Source organism: Rattus norvegicus, chromosome 3 (assembly GCF_036323735.1).
Source record: "Rattus norvegicus strain BN/NHsdMcwi chromosome 3, GRCr8, whole genome shotgun sequence".
Lineage (NCBI taxonomy): Eukaryota > Metazoa > Chordata > Mammalia > Rodentia > Muridae > Rattus > Rattus norvegicus.
Window position 1 is genome coordinate 97,329,437 of NC_086021.1, and position 16,247 is coordinate 97,345,683.

Consider the following 16,247-nt stretch of genomic DNA (forward strand, 5'->3'; position numbering starts at 1 on the left):
ACGTCCAATCTGTATTCCCAGTCTACAAGGGGACTTAGCAGTCTCAGAGACCACGACGTCTCAGTTAGCTTTGAAATGAGAATATTAAGACTGGGTGACAAGCATACAGGGTTCCTGTCTTTCACAGAGCCACCAAGACAGGAGTTAAGGACCTGACACTATTTAAGGGCAGCTTTTCTTTCCACATGTGTTAAGCAGACTTTTCAATCCTGACCACCAGACATATATGCACTGTGCTTATTGCCTAGACCCAAGCCTTAGCTAGGTATGTAGGGAAAAGGATCAGCTAGGAATAAGCATGGGAGGTCAGGAGCCAGGGGCTAAGGTAGGCCCAGCGATCTGAGAAGAAGAACCAGGAGCTAGATAGAGCACTTGCCCAGGATGGGAAAGGGAGAAGAGAAAATGTCAAGTGAAAGGGAAGGGTCAGGGGATCGGTCAACGATGGAGGCCCGGGACCCCAAAGAAGGGTGCTGGCCCTGGGGACAGAAATCCTTGCACAGGTCCCAGAGTGTTTCCTGTACCAGGAGAGCAAAGACCACCAACCCCATTCCTCAGCCTTACTAGCCCTGTGCAATCAATAGACACAGGACAAGGCCTGTAAGGAACAAATGCTTGAAAACCCAAGGATTAAGGAGAGGCCCTTTCTGAAGATCATGGAGTTGCCACAGCCATTACTGAGCACACTCCAAATCCCTGGGCATGCGATGCTGCAGGAGGAGCCTGAGTCAGCGGCCTACATGTGTGGTCCAGTTCCAGCCCAGCCTACAGCAGCTGCAGGGGGAGCTATTTTAGGGGTGGGTTGTCCTTAGGGATCAGGAAGAGTGGGCATAGAGTGGGGGAGGCTTTAAGCTGGTAGTAAGACACGTATTGGCTATTCCCCACTCTGAACAGGTCTACCCTTCGTAGACAGCCCCCTTCAGAACCCTAAACTTGGGATGCCTGGACCCTCCAACCCCATGGTTCGGGCTAGGAGAAATGACAAGAAACATCACTTCCATGTTCTCAGCTTCTGCAGGCCACCTCCTTCAATGGTGCTGTCCATGGACTGCCCTAGGGCAGTAGAGTGGAATGAGATCCTTACTGAACTCCCCTCTTGACACCTAGCCTCCCAGATGTGCCCTTCTGCTGTCCAGAGGACACCTTTAGCAGAAAAGTGCATGGATACCACCTCCTCTCCTATTTCAAATGCACATACATACATGCTGATGTCACCCTTCAGTGCATACCAAGCCTGAGTCCCCTCGGCAAGTGCCTAATGCGACTCCTGTACCTTGCACACTGCCCTAGTGGAGTTCCAGGGCAGCAGTAAGCACTGGGACTAACCGCCATAGGCTTCCCACACCATCGTGTATCAGTTTGACACCCACCAGGCCCACAGTTCCTCCTCTGCCATGTGAGGCTCAAAGAGCCAACTGTACCTGCCCTCAGCCTTCAGCTTTTCCTTGACTTCTATCCACCATGAAGCCCCTGTACCTTCATCATCCTGGCCAGAAATCCCCCAAGGGAAGAGACCAATGGCTACTAGACAAAGCAGAAACTGCAATATCCCAGCCATGCCCTCTCTGATCCTTCATCTGCCTCAGCTCCAACATTCCTACTGCAGGCAACTCCTGTATTACTTTGTGTCAGTCTGCAGTGCTGAGGAGGGGCTGGCTATGGGCTCATTCACCTCTTAGGGGCTATTTTCACCCCTAAGAGATGGGGACTCTTCAGTTTTGGCAGTAGCAGCATGTTTGTTCTCGCTTAATGTTTAATAAGAAAACAGCTCCAGCTTGGCCCTCCCAAGGGATACATCTCAGGCAGCAATGTCATCTTACTGTCTGTGCTCACACTGAAAGCATCTTGCTACAGAGGCCAGTCAGCCCAGACTCCAGGGCTCCTGTGCATTAGCTGCACATCCAGTTCTCCAGCTGCAAGTGGTAGACCAGAAGTGCCCATGGGATGCACACCACAGAGTAAACAGACAGAGCCACTGGGGAAGGAAGCATTGTCTTGAAGGCAGACATGGACCTGTAGCTCCTGAGTGTTTTCTCTCTCACATCTCTGATGAATCTACTTGCTAATACCCTTCTAGATTTAGACCAAAAACTGGGAAGATCCCTTTAGCCTAAGAGAAAGTAACTTTAAAAAAAAAAATTGGATTTTTTCTTATGTATTTACATTTCAAATGTTATCCCCTTTCCCCCTCCCCGAGTAAGTGACTCTTACACTTGACTTATAGAACTCTATGGATGTTCAGGTGGGAGGACAATAAATTGGGGTTTTCCTGGCTCCACTCAGGCCCCTGGATCTATCAGCTGCCTCCACACAGTCTACTGATAAGAACTTTCTTCAGCAGTTTCAAGGCCCTCCAGTTGTCACTAGAAACCAAGCCATACCTATTCTTTTTTTTTTTTTTTTTTTTTTTGGTTCTTTTTTTTTTCGGAGCTGGGGACCAAACCCAGGGCCTTGTGCTTCCTAGGCAAGCGCTCCACCACTGAGCTAAATCCCCAACCCCCATACCTATTCTTAAGAACTATGAAAACTGAATTACAGATCCAAAACCTTCTATAAACATATCCAAGCCCACATCACAATGTCTGTAGCTGTAGCATACGGTCCCATTAAACAGTCTGCTTTGGCAGGGACCACCGCCACCAGCACCATCCTGTACCTGCCTGTCCTGAGTCAGCATCTTTACCGGCACACGAGTGACTGGGGGAGGGAGTGGCCCAGCAGATAGAGCTCTAGCTGCCAAGCCTGATGGCCTGAGGTGGATTCCTAGAACTCAAATGGGAGGAGAGCGAGCTCTCCTAAACACCATCCTCTTACTTCCACATGTGCTGCCACCCTCACTACATAAGTAACTATCTTAAAAATACAAAGGCAGCCCAGCGGTGGAGGCCCACGACTAAGCCCAGCACTCGGGAGGCAGAGAAAGGCATGTCTTTGAGTTTGAGGCCAGCCTGGTCCACAGACTTGAGTTCCAGGGCAGCCAGGGCTCCAAAGAAGTCCTGTCTTGAAAAAACCTAAAAAGAAAAACAAGCAATCCACCACAGAGGAAGGAGTGAATGTCCACTGGAGTTTATTTACAGACAACCTTAGGTAAGGCATTTTCCTCTAGGATCTACATCTTGTGAAGTTACTTGGCTTCAGGCTTCTTGTCTCCAGCTTCAAGCTTGAGATGCTCAGGGGGCTGACGATAGGCAGGGAAAGCCTCCCAGGGGCTGTTCAGGTCAAACTTGCGGAACTCTTGTGCCAACTCCACTGGCTCAGCCACTACCCGCTTCACCTCATCGTCATAACGTAGCTGCAGAAGCAAGTCAGGGCTGATGACTAAGGAGCCCACTTCACACAACCCTTTCCCTTTCCCTTCTTCTGTCTGTTCAGTGCTCTTCACAGGCTGTCACTCTACATCCAGACATACTACCCATTTGGTCACACAATACACTAATGTATAGGAGTCCACGATGGCCTTTACCTTTTACATGCTATGACTCCCTGCCACACCACACCTTGAGCTCTTAACTTTTTGTTAGCAGACTTACTGCTCACTCAATCACACACCTTAAAAGGTAACAGCAAAGACTGATCTCAGATTACAGTCAGTGGCTGTAGAGAGGAAATTTAGGTCAGTACAAGAGTGCTCAGCTTTAGTCCCAGCAATTAAAAGTGAGGCCAGCCTGGCCTACAGAGTTCCAGAACAGCCATGGCTACATACAGAGGCCCTATTCCAAAAAACAAAACAAAACAAAAGACTGATCGGCCAGATAGTGGTGGCATACATATTTGTCACCGCTGTGCTTGGTTTACATCCAGCTTTTTACATGGATGTTCCAGATCCAAACTCAGTCCTCAGCCTTGTGCTAGTCCTCCACCTTCTAATAGGCTCTTGCTATGCCCAGGCTGGCCCTAATAAAATCCTCCTGCCTCAGCTTTCCTAGTGTTTAGAGTATCAAAAAGTACTATGGAGAGATGGCTCAGTGGGTTCAAAGGTTGCTCTTCCAGAGGACCCAGCAACACATGGCAGCTAACAACTGTCTGTAACTCCAGTTCCAGAGGATATGACACCCTCACACTGACATGCATACAGGCAAAACACCAATGCACACAAACCAATAAAAGTAAATAAATCATTTTAAAAAGAGAAAGTAACAGTGAACCTGGCCTGCAGTACCTTTGCCTCCTAAGCCCCAGGATCACGGTGTTCTTTATGCTATTATTGTTTTGTTGTTTTCAAGATAAGGTGTCTCTGTGTAGCCTTCGCTGTCCTAGAATTTGCTCTGTAGACCATCTAGCCTGAATTCAAAGAGATCCGTCTGCCTCTGTCTCTGAGTGCTCGAATTAAAGGCTTTTCAATAGCTATTGTTGAGGGCTGCTTCTCTGCCAAATCCCTTCAGTGATAATTCTTCACTCTTAGAGACTGGGGCAGACTATAGCTTTAAGGTTGCCTTGATCATAAAATTATCTTTACAGGGCAACCATTTTGAAGAACTCCTCTCTGCTTAAGACATTTTTCTTTCTTTCTTTTTCTTTTTTTTTTTTTTCGGAGCTGGGGACCAAACCCAGGGCCTTGCGCTTTCTAGGCAAGCGCTCTACCACTGAGCTAAATCCCCAGCCCCAAGACATTTTTCTAATCAATCAATAAAACCTTGTTTGTAAACCAGTGGTGGTGCAGACCTTTAATTCCACCACTTAGAAGGCAGGTCAACCTGGTCTACAGAGCAAGATCCAGGCCAGCCAGGCTACACAGAGAACCCTTGTCTCCATGTGAAAAACATAAATGAATAAATGAAGGAATGAATGAATAAATAATTTTTTACAGCCAGGCCAAAGAACAAAACTAAACTAAAAATTAACCAAAAAAAAGCAAAATAAAAATAACCTAGCCTTGTTTGCTTTTCCTTGAAAAAATACAACAAGGGGCTAGAGAGATGCTCCAGTCATTAAGAGTACTGGCTATTCTTCCAGAAGATCCAGGTTCAATTCCAGCACCAACACGGTGGATTATAACTACCTATAGCTCCAGTTTCAGGGGAATCTGGCATACCCTCTATGGTTTCCACAGGTACAGACATACACATAACATATATACAGGAAAAACACCCATACACATAAAAATAAATCTTAATAAGATACAACAATCACTACAATACGGCTAATTTTACTAATGTTTACAATATGCCAGGCCTTACATATCACAATACCACCATACGCTTAAGCGCTTACTGTTTCCATTATACAGATAAGAAAAGTGTCCCCCGGCTAAATCAAACAACTTGCCCATTACCAAAATGAAACTAGGACTACAGCTCAGGCTCTTAAACCACCATAATCTACAGATCAGATTCCCATCATGCTCATGGTCTCCCAGGCTCCAGGACTGCTACCCCAGTTTTAAGGTTTCTACCTCAACATAGCCAGTGAGGGGAAAGTCTTTCCGGAAAGGATGTCCCTCGAAGCCATAATCTGTCAGGATCCTTCTCAAGTCAGGGTGGTTGAAGAAGAAAACTCCAAACATGTCCCAGACCTAGAAGAGAGTGGTTCTCAGAAAACCCATCCATTGGGCCAACAGCAGGAGTTGTACTGTGACACACCCCACAGTTACAATGCTGTCCTTCTGGCCCAGAAAGGCAGGGCCCACCACATCCTGTAACTCACCTCCCTCTCATACCAATTGGCCGCAATGTGCACAGACACTATGGAGTCAATGGCTGTCAGCTCATCTGCATAGGTCTTCACACGAATCCTAGAGTTAAACCGCAGGGACAGCAGGTTGTAGACAATCTAGAGAGAGAGGGAGAGCAGGAAGAACAAGATGGCTATAGGATAAGAGGTCTGAACGAGGGCATCAGTTATTGATGATGGCAGCGAGTCACATTCCACCAGTGACCCTGCATTCTCTACTACTTACAAAGGCCACAACCATGACTCTGCAACTTAGCCATCCTGTCTTTGGCCGAGTCGCCCCTGTTAAAGATCTTCCTGTCCACCTGCCCTAATGTTTTTAGATGTGGTGTGGCTCCACCTTAGCACACGCCTTAATTCAAGAGCTTTCTGCTTGAATATTTTAAACAGGATTAAAGTCAACCATAGGTCAAGAGGCAGAACAAGCAACCAGTTGACAGAAATGAACATAGGATTACTAAGAAAAAACCGTACAGAGTAAAGGGAGTCAGGAGGTGGGTAGAGAGATGCACAGGAAATAGGAAGGAGGTCCCTGAGGTGTGGGAGAAGGCATTCCTCCTGAGACACTGCCCGAGGAGGAAGGTCAGCTAGGTGCTTTCTCTGCCTGTCTAAGGTAGAAGGCTTCCACCCCAGCATCTGGCTCCTGAGTTTCTATTGATAAAATGAAATGATTGAAAACAACAGTGTCTTTTTCTGTTGGTGGTGGTGGTGCTGGGATTTAACCCAAGCCTTTGTACATGTTAGGCTTGTGTTTTACCACTGAGCAATACTGCCAGCCTCCCAAACCTATTTTCAATTGCTTCTCTAACAGTTCTTTCCTGGGTTCTTTGCTTTGAGCAATTATGCCTGCAATGATATAGCATTCTAAAGTCACCAAGATAAATTCTGTATTTTAATATTATATAACCTTCTAATTATCCTAATTAACAGAAAGAAAGAAAAAAATCCAAGGCCAGCCACAAAATATCCTCTTGAACCATATAATATCAAATTCCCAACTGTGGCTATATAGCTCAGTGGTAGAGTGCTTGACTAGCAAGTGTAAGGCCCAGGTTCAAGGCCCAGCATACACACACACACACCCATATGTACAACATTATTCATTTATTTTTTGAGTCTGGGTCTGGCTGTCCTAACACTTGCTATGTACACTAGACTGGCCTTTAGCTCACAGGGATCTGCCTGCCTCCCCCTCCCAAGTACTATGTGCATGTGTCACTGCAGCCAGCATCCATTTACTGTCAGAGAAGCTAAGCAGAGCAAAACACTGTGGCACAGACCTCTAATTCCAACTATTCAGTCAGCTAAATAGTTCCAGGCCAGCACAGGGAGAGCCTGTCTCAAAACAAGAGAAAAAGAAGAAGGAAAAAGAAAAGGAAGGCAACAAATAAAACTGGGCAAAAGTCCTGCTATGTTCTGTGTGACCTGGACTGAAGCTGCAACAAAGAACGTTCTGGTTTCCATAGTAGCTGTCACTCAACAGGAAATCTCCTATGCCCTTTCTTTCCTTTAGTCTTCAAATGTCACCCAATTTTTTTTTTTTTTCGGAGCTGGGAACAGAACCCAGGGCCTAGCAAGCTCTACCACTAAGCTAAATCCCAACACCCCCCCCCCCCATCCTTTTCAAAGTTAGCATCTCATCTCATATTGCCCTAGTTTTCCTTGAACTCTCTGTGTAGCTGTAGATGACCTTGAATCCATGACACACACACATACACCCTCACTTCCAAAGCATTAGACTTGGGTGTACCAAGGACTAGAGGTGCACCAGTACACTTAGTTTTAGGCAGTGCTGGGGATCAACCTAGGGCATTGCGTATGGTAGGAAGCACTCTACCAAATCTCACATTTAACTGACCTCAAAACGGTTCTGCCGAGTTGGGACATCCACTGCTGTCAAGTCAGCCAAGGATTTGAACTGTGCATTGGTATGATCCTTGAGAAAGGTTATCGTTGGGATGACTCCATCAGGATGGATGCAGATTTCTAACTCATCAAAGCAGGTCACCTGCAGATACAGAAAGAATATGGAGGGAAGAAGTAGCCACTGAGGGAGTAGCTCACTTCAGAAGGAGTCACTTGTTTAAGGCTGCAACCTTCCCGTGATCCTGTAATACACAGTTCTTCATGTGGTGACCCCCACATTATTTTCATTGCTACTTCATCACTGTAGTTTTGATAGTTGTGAACCATAACATAAATATCTATGTTCTCTGAAGGTCATAGGCAGCTCCAGAGGGGTTGGGACTGCAGGTTGAAAGCTGCTGACTTAAGGTAAAGAAATATGTGACATGGGGGAGTCCCAACCCAGACCCAAGGACAATGAATATTACCTGAACTTGTTGGACATACTTAGGTAAGATTTCAGCCACATACTCTCCAAATGCTGAGAGCCGCTTGTGGGTTACATCACTCGAGGGTCTGACAGTGGCTGGAAAGAAAAAAATGCATGAAGGGAGAAGGTAGCAACCAGCCCTGCCTCTAGTCTGTTGGGAAAAAAAAAAAAGACTCAGTAGGACTTCCTGAAGAATTTTTATTTAAAAAAAATTATTTTTATTATTTATTTTGGTGTTTTGCCTGCATGTATGTCTATATACACATGAGCCCCTGATGCTCACAGAAGCAAGAAGAATGTCAGATTCCCTGAGACTGGAGTTACAGATGACTGTGAACCAACATGTGGATGCTGAGAATAGAATCTGGGTCCTCTAGATGAGCAGCCAGTGTTCTTAAACACTGGGCCACCTCTCCAAAACCTCTCTAAAGAATCTTAAGAGGTATAGGCATAAAGTACCTCCAAGGAATTAGGATGTGATTAAAAGTCAGGGAGAGGAGCTGGAGGGATGGCTCAGAGGTTAAGAGCACTGGCTGCTCTTCCAGAGGTCCTGAGTTCAAATCCCAGCAACCACATGGTGGCTCACAACCATCTGTAATGGCAATCTGATGCCCTTTTTTGATTTGTCTGAAGACAACCACAGTATACTCACATATATAAAAATAAATATATCTTAAAAGAAAAAACTCAGGGGGAAACACCACTTCTTTTTCACAGTACATACACTTTTGTTAATGTAGTGGGTAATCTTTGCTTCTTTTCTACACTGTTCCTCAGCTGTTCCTCACTTCTTGTACTCATGACAACAATGTAACAGTGTCAGCTCTCCTATCAGACTCGGAGCTCTTTAAGGATGGGAACCAGACTTCTGTTTCTTGGTATTTGTTTAGACCAAGTTCTTTGTCAAAGAACTTCAGCGCTGAAGAACCCTGATTCACTCACTGCCCACACTCCATTCCCAGTCACTTTGTGTAATAGATGTCCAGAAATGAAAAAAAGCCAGGTTTTCCATTTACCCGTGTGATTCTGTTGACTGAACATAAAATCACCACATGGTCATTCAAGTACTTGAGCACCCACACATCACAGAATCAAGAATTAAGTATTGGGCTGGAGAGATGGCTCAGTGGTTAAGAGCACTGACTGCTCTTCCAGAGGTCCTGAGTTCAATTCCCAGCAACCACATGGTGGCTCACCTCTTCTGGTGTGTCTGAAGACAGCTACAGTGTACTTATATATAATAAATAAATAAATCTTTAAAAAAAAAGAATTAAGTATTTTCTGCACTTGGAAACAGGCAGACCTGCTTTGTCGTTCACTGGCACTATAACTGAATAATTTAATTATTTTGACCGCTTCATGATTTATACATCTATATGGACAGTAAAATATGATGCATCTCATGGTTCTCATGAAGTCCAAAGGAAACCATTCACTATACGGCTTAAATCTTTAAGGTGTCTAGTAAATACTAAATTGATGTGAGCTACTATTATTCTGGTCTCTGAGTATCAAAAGTTTTGTTACTTGCTGTCAAAGACAATTTAACCAGAGGGAAAAAATAGAAGATTGTGAAAACGAGCAAAGGGCGATCAAGATCAGAAGGGAACAAATATCTAGGGCACAGGAAGTACTCGTTTCTAACAGCAAGGTGGAGACCATAGCAATCTCCAAGGGCAAGCAGAGATTTGCCAGAAGGGAAGGACATTCCAGGGCAAGGACAAACATCTGGCAGAAACAATGGAAGACCCCTGCTAACGTTGAAGAGAAGAGCGCTATCCGCACATACTCACGGCGCTTGTCAGCCGCCGCGCTCTCCCTTCTCACACGCTGCTGCAACAGCACTGAGGGTCGCCCAGCCCCTGCACAGGAAGATAAAAGGCACAAAGGCGCGGGTGAGACCCGAGGAGGTCTATGTGCAAGGTGTGCCTCTGCCGCTGCCCGTGGTCTCGGCCTGCTGTTCTTTGCTCACCCCTGGCTACGGAAGCAGCCCCCAAGAGCCCACGGCACCAGACCCTGGCTGCAGCAGACGCCATGTTCCTTAGGGTGCCGACTAAGTAGCCGGAAAACACACACAGGCCACGGAGCCTCAAGGGCACGGACCGGAAGTGGAAATGTGCAATGAATCTTCTTCCGGGCGGACACGGGGCGGGAAGCAGAGGTTCCGGATCTGAACATTGGCATGAAAGGAGGTAACGCAGGTAAGAAAGACCCGCAGGTGGGGAAACCGTGAGGTTCTACGTAGCCCTATTTTGGTACGGCGGAGGCCGAAGAGAAGAAGACGCAAAGAATCGGACGGGTGAGAGAAAGGGAAAGGGTGGGCGTTCTGGGTTCTAAGTTCTACACCGCTCTCTGGCTCCTGAGCTAAGCTTTTAATGGGGGGCGGGGGTGGGGGAGTCGATGGACGGTTTCCTTGGAGACCGTTTCCTAGGCGACTCTAGGTGGCGCGGTCAGATTGCACAGGGTTATGGACTTCCTTGTGCCCCCGGCCGGGGACGGCTGGGCTCTCTCAGGCTTCTTTAAGAACTCATTGGAGCGAGTAGGTAAGTAAGAAACAGCAGCTTTGGAAAGAGTAAAAGTGGAAGTAATGTATGTCCAAGCCCAGGCCTCAATATCGGAGGGTCTGCATTCTTATGTCCAAGCAAAGAGGGAATCTAACCACAATACCTGGATTTCTTATTTCATTTACTTCCTCTTTTTTTTTTTTTTTTGGTCTAATTATGCTTCTCCTGAGTCTCATTAGTTGTATATCCAAATTATTTGGTTTTGAGATCATAGGCTTCCTCCTTCGTCTTTTACATGGGTTGACCTAAGTCCCAAGTCTTTTGTTACATCATCATCAGGAATATCCGATTTTACCTTAAGGAAAAACAACAGAGTTGGAACTTTAATTGAATTCACAGGAGGAGAGGCCCCACTGCAGGAAAACTGCAGGAATGTCATAGGCCATCTTGGCAGGGCCAGGAATAAGGGCCAGTCTGTACACACTTTGCTCCAATGCCTCCCTTCTCCTTATCCTGAGTTGGACATCTGGATTCATGGACTGTGTCTGTGAATTGCCCAAATACTTAGGGTGGTATTGCTTTGCAGATAGTTGGCAGAAAGAGAAGTTGGCTACCATGGAGTCACCAGAGGAGCCTGGAGCATCCATGGATGAAAACTACTTTGTGAACTATACTTTCAAAGACCGGTCTCACTCAGGCCGAGTGGCTCAGGGCATTATGAAACTGTGTTTAGAGGAGGAGCTCTTTGCTGATGTCACCATTTCAGTGGAAGGCCGAGAGTTTCAGCTCCACCGGCTGGTCCTGTCAGCTCAGAGCTGCTTCTTCCGATCCATGTTCACATCTAACCTGAAGGAAGCTCACAACCGGGTAATTGTGCTGCAAGATGTCAGTGAGTCTGTGTTCCAGCTCCTGGTTGATTATATATACCATGGGACTGTGAAACTTCGGGCTGATGAGCTGCAGGAGATTTATGAGGTGTCAGACATGTATCAGCTGACATCTCTCTTTGAGGAATGTTCCCGGTTTTTGGCACGCACAGTCCAAGTGGGAAACTGCCTTCAGGTGATGTGGCTTGCAGATAGGCACAGTGACCCCGAGCTCTACACTGCTGCCAAGCACTGTGCCAAGACCCACCTGGCCCAGCTGCAGAGCACAGAGGAGTTTCTCCACTTGCCCCACCATCTACTCACTGATATCATCTCAGGTAAGTTCAAGGAGGGGCTTAGCACACCCAGCTATGCCAGAGTGATGTTCAGTGGATGTTCCGGTTCGGGAGAACCCCAACTTTATGTAACTAACTGTTGTTTACATTATATTTCCCTTCCTGGTAGGGATTTTTTTTCTTTTCTTTTCTTTTTTTTTTTTTTTTTTTTGGGAGCTGGGGACCGAACCCAGGGCTTGCGCTTGCTAGGCAAGCGCTCTACCACTGAGCTAAATCCCCAACCCGCGCTGGTAGGGATTTTAGAGTGAGGTTGAGTGTTGAGAATCAGTGTAGCTACTGTCAGAGACAGGGTGCTTTACAGTAACTAAAGACTAAAATCTGCATCACTTTTCCACAAAAGGAATCAGTGCCTGATGTTCTCATCTGCCCTGTACCTTGAAAGCCTACAGGACTAATTCTTAAATAAACTGATGAAGATGGTGATGAATCAATATATCTAAAATAGCCACATGTGGTGGCCATGCCTTTAATCCCCAGCACTCAGGACCCAGAGTCAGAGGCAAGCAGATACCGGTGAGTTCCAGTACAGCCTGGTCTACAAAGTGAGTTATAGGACAGCCAGGGCTACACAACAAAACCCTGACTCAAAAAACAAAAAACAAAAAATGTAAAATAAGAAACATTTGGGTAATAATCTTAGGTAACAAGTGAGGTGGCACCGTATTTTAGATGTGAACTCCATAGCCCGATGAGTGACTACTGTGACATATTGTGTCATCGCTTCTCTTAAAAAGCCAGGCAGGGCTAGTGGTATGACTCAGTGGTAGAGTTGGGGTACATGGAACTCTGGGTCTAGTCTGAGCACTGCAGCATGGTAGTCCTGGGGCAATTTCAGATTAACGTCATATTTACGTGTGCATAAGCAGATACATATAATGGTGGTCTAATAAAATGGTTCAGGCCTCTTTTCTGAGACAGTGTCTCTTTATATAGTCCTGCCTGTGTGCATGTAACTCACTATGTAGACCAGGCTGGCCTTAAACTCACAGAAATAAGCCTGCCTCTGCCTCTGCCCTCAAGTGCTAGGATTAGAGGCATGCTCTACTACAGCCAGCTGTGGTTCCCCTTGGACCCCCTTTGAGATTGCCATTGATGAGACTGCAGAGATGGCTTGTTGCTCTTGCAATTGTTATTCTTACAGAGGACCATGGTTCAGTTCCCATCAGGAACGCCATCTTCTGACCATCGTGGATACCAGACATACATGTGGTACACAGCCATGTGCGGACAAAGCATACACACATAAAATAGTTTTTAAAAAAACCAATAAAACAGTAATATTGCCATTGACTGTGTTCTTTCTTTGGCTCTCACAGATGGGGTTCCATGTTCCCAGAACCCGACAGAGGCAATAGACGCTTGGATCAATTTCAATAAAGAAGAAAGAGAGGCTTTTGCAGAGTCACTCAGGACTAGCTTAAAGGTAAGGCACATTTTATTCTCAAGGATGGGGTGCCATAGTCTCTCTGCATTCCAGCCCTCAGTGGCCTTCTCTCTTTTGAGCAGGGGGAAATGTGTATCTTTTGGTGTACGTGTTGGGGTCAGAAGACAACATGCAGATGTCAATTCTCTCCTTCCACTATGTGGGTCACAAGGATCAAACTCAGGTCCTCAGGCTTGGGGCAAGCAGCTTTACTGCTGAACCATCTCACTAGTCCAGCCAGGCCTGGCATGAGTGTGTGTGTGTGTGTGTGTGTGTGTGTGTGTGTGTGTGTGTATGTGCGTGTGTGTGCATGCATGCAGAGGTGTGGTTATGTAGACAGTAAGCTATCAGATATTCCTCTGCCACTCTCTTCCCTATTGCCCCTGAGTCAGTGTCTCTAACTGAAGTTTACTGATGGCTAGGCTGCCTAGCCAGTCAGCACATTCCCAGGACCCATTTGTCTCTGCTCCCTCAAAGCTGGGGTTACAAGCATGTCCAACCATGCCTAACTTTTTATGTAGATGCTAGAGATTTTGTGAGAATGCTCAGGTCTTCATGCTTGTACAGAAAGTGCCCTTAGTCCCTTGGACCATCTTCCAAGCCTCTGGCCTGCTTCTTTTCATGGCCACTGATGAGTTACTAGCTTGAAGTTCCTAAGAACTGGGGAGTCAGATGTGTTTTCTGGTCCCACAAGCCGTCTGTCTGAGACCTTCAAAGTTCCTAGAGCTTTTGCCATCTTCTCTGAAAGAACTGCTTTCACTGTTGAGTTCATCAGCTCTAATAAGCTGTAGTGGCTTAAACATGAGTGCAAGTTGAGGACCAGCCTCAGCTACATAGTTAGTTCAAGGCCAGCATAGGTTACATAAGATCCTGTCTCAAAAATAAAAACAAGGGGCTGGAGAGATGGTTCAGTGGTTAAGAGCATTGACTGTTCTTCCAGAGGTCCTGAGTTCAATTCCCAGCAACCACATGGTGGCTCACAACCATCTGTAATGGGATCTGATGCCCTCTTCTGGTGTGTCTGAAGACAGTGACAGTGTACTCATATACGTTAAATAAATAAATCTTCTTTAAAAAATAAATAAATAAATATAAACAAACAAAAGCAGAGTTGACTTCAGATGCAGTTCAGTTGCTAAGATGCTTGCCTTGTGTCATGAAGTTCTGGGTTTAATTCCTAACACTGAAAACCAAAAGCAGTAAGAGCAGATGTGGTGCATCCTATAATCCCCCTTGGAGGCTGATGCAGGAGAATCTAAGCATGAACAGTTTGTTCTACATAGCAAGATCTTATTTGAATAAATATATAAATAAATTAAATTGCAAAGATGAACAAAACAGATTCTCTGCCCCTGAAAATCAAGGGATAGTCAGGATGTGAGGCCTGGACCTCTAAGGATACCTGTGTTAGTAGAGTCTTCACATGAGCTGACATCAGAATTTCAATTTTGCCAACAGGAAATTGGGGAGAATGTGCACATTTACCTTATTGGGAAAGAGTCATCTCGAACCCACTCATTGGCTGTGTCCTTGCACTGTGCAGAAGATGACTCCATCAGTGTAAGTGGCCAAAACAGCTTGTGCCACCAGATCACTGCAGCCTGCAAGCATGGTGGCGACTTGTATGTAGTGGGAGGGTCCATCCCACGACGCATGTGGAAATGTAACAATGCCACTGTTGATTGGGAGTGGTGTGCTCCTTTGCCCCGGGACCGCCTCCAGCATACCCTGGTATCTGTGCCTGGGAAGGATGCCATATATTCCCTGGGTGGCAAGACACTGCAGGATACCCTTTCGAATGCAGTCATCTACTATCGGGTAGGTGATAACGTGTGGACAGAGACAACTCAGTTAGAGGTGGCTGTATCTGGGGCCGCTGGTGCCAACCTCAATGGAATCATCTACTTACTAGGGGGTGAGGAGAATGATCTAGACTTCTTTACCAAACCTTCCCGACTTATCCAGTGCTTTGACACAGAAACTGACAAGTGCCATGTGAAGCCCTATGTACTACCCTTTGCAGGCCGGATGCACGCAGCAGTGCATAAGGATCTGGTGTTCATTGTGGCTGAGGGGGACTCTCTAGTGTGCTATAATCCCCTTCTAGACAGCTTTACCCGGCTCTGTCTTCCTGAGGCCTGGAGCTCTGCCCCATCCCTCTGGAAGATTGCCAGCTGTAATGGAAGCATCTACGTCTTCAGGGACCGATATAAGAAGGGAGATGCCAACACCTATAAGCTCGACCCTGCCACTTCAGCTGTAACTGTCACAAGAGGCATTAAGGTGCTGCTTACCAACTTGCAGTTTGTGTTGGCCTAAAACACTGATGAGAAGAACAGCTGACTCCTTTGCCCTCCCCTCGTCATGTATCCCCAGTCAAATCTGAAATCCCCCAGTTCAGAGTAATGTGTTAGTTTGGGCATACAGGAGGAAGGCAGCGAGCGCCTCAGCCCACCCCAAGGCTCATGGGGTGCTATGTGTAGGGCTTTTCATTCTACTGCTGCTTGAACTCTGCCATTATCCCCTGTGATCCTGTGCCTCACTTCAGACTGCTTAGAGCCAGCCTCTTCTCAGACTTAGGCACAGCCCCCCTTACCAGATCAGTGTTAAAAAGAAGCACCTTGGGTCCCATGCAGGAAGACAGGCCCGTTCCTTTTGTCTATAGCCAGCAGAGTGGCGAGTTGTCACTGCTCCACAGAGAATTAAGTATGAGAGTTTCCCTTCAGGATTTGGATGGGACAGTGGACTAAGCTAAAACTGTACTTCACCAGCAAGAATCAACTGTACAATTCAGGATGTCCTTCAGATGTTTCCTCATCTGTCAGGAAAAGAAACTTTGGTTGGATTTTTGGCTTATACAGACAGATAAGCCAGAAAGTAGAAACAATTGTTTCTGATTAATAGCAGAAACTGTATTCTAAACTCAAATATAAACAGTCTCTGGTCTTTTAAAGGCTCTAAGCTAAATAAAGAGTTAGGAACTGTTCATACAAATAAAAGCTTTTGAAATGATATGTGTGTCTGTGTTGATTCCTGAATGGGTGGCTTCTGAAGGGAAACTAATTGTAGACTTCTTCCTTCCTGACTCAGTAATCC

At 46.1% G+C, this 16,247-nt stretch overlaps 3 protein-coding genes across 8 annotated transcripts; 1 reads left to right on the plus strand and 2 right to left on the minus strand.

Annotated features, from left to right (window-relative positions):
* Positions 1-359: 359 nt before the first annotated feature.
* Fam180b (family with sequence similarity 180 member B) lies at positions 360-1,201 on the minus strand. Its single transcript, XM_063285204.1, is given in 5 exon segments — positions 360-535; positions 538-592; positions 594-771; positions 898-1,006; positions 1,009-1,201. Coding segments are annotated over 5 exon segments (711 nt in total).
* A 1,839-nt stretch (positions 1,202-3,040) lies between these two features.
* Ndufs3 (NADH:ubiquinone oxidoreductase core subunit S3) lies at positions 3,041-10,218 on the minus strand. Its single transcript, NM_001106489.1, has 7 exons — positions 9,975-10,218; positions 9,796-9,864; positions 8,001-8,098; positions 7,526-7,675; positions 5,641-5,766; positions 5,390-5,509; positions 3,041-3,289 (listed from the first exon to the last, which is right to left on the minus strand). Exons 1-7 carry the CDS (start codon positions 10,036-10,038, stop codon positions 3,122-3,124), a joined length of 795 nt encoding a protein of 264 aa, NP_001099959.1. The 5' UTR covers positions 10,039-10,218; the 3' UTR covers positions 3,041-3,121.
* Kbtbd4 (kelch repeat and BTB domain containing 4) lies at positions 10,064-16,163 on the plus strand. 6 transcript variants are annotated; one of them, XM_006234507.5, is made up of 4 exons: positions 10,064-10,203; positions 11,093-11,710; positions 13,045-13,151; positions 14,610-16,163. In XM_006234507.5, exons 1-4 carry the CDS (start codon positions 10,185-10,187, stop codon positions 15,468-15,470), a joined length of 1,605 nt encoding a protein of 534 aa, XP_006234569.1. In that variant the 5' UTR covers positions 10,064-10,184; the 3' UTR covers positions 15,471-16,163. The 6 variants fall into 6 exon arrangements, with proteins under 6 accessions (XP_006234569.1, NP_001386415.1, NP_001386416.1 ...); NM_001399486.1 differs by having other exon boundaries at positions 10,160-10,301; XM_039104897.2 differs by having other exon boundaries at positions 10,165-10,301; positions 11,097-11,710.
* Positions 16,164-16,247: the final 84 nt, after the last annotated feature.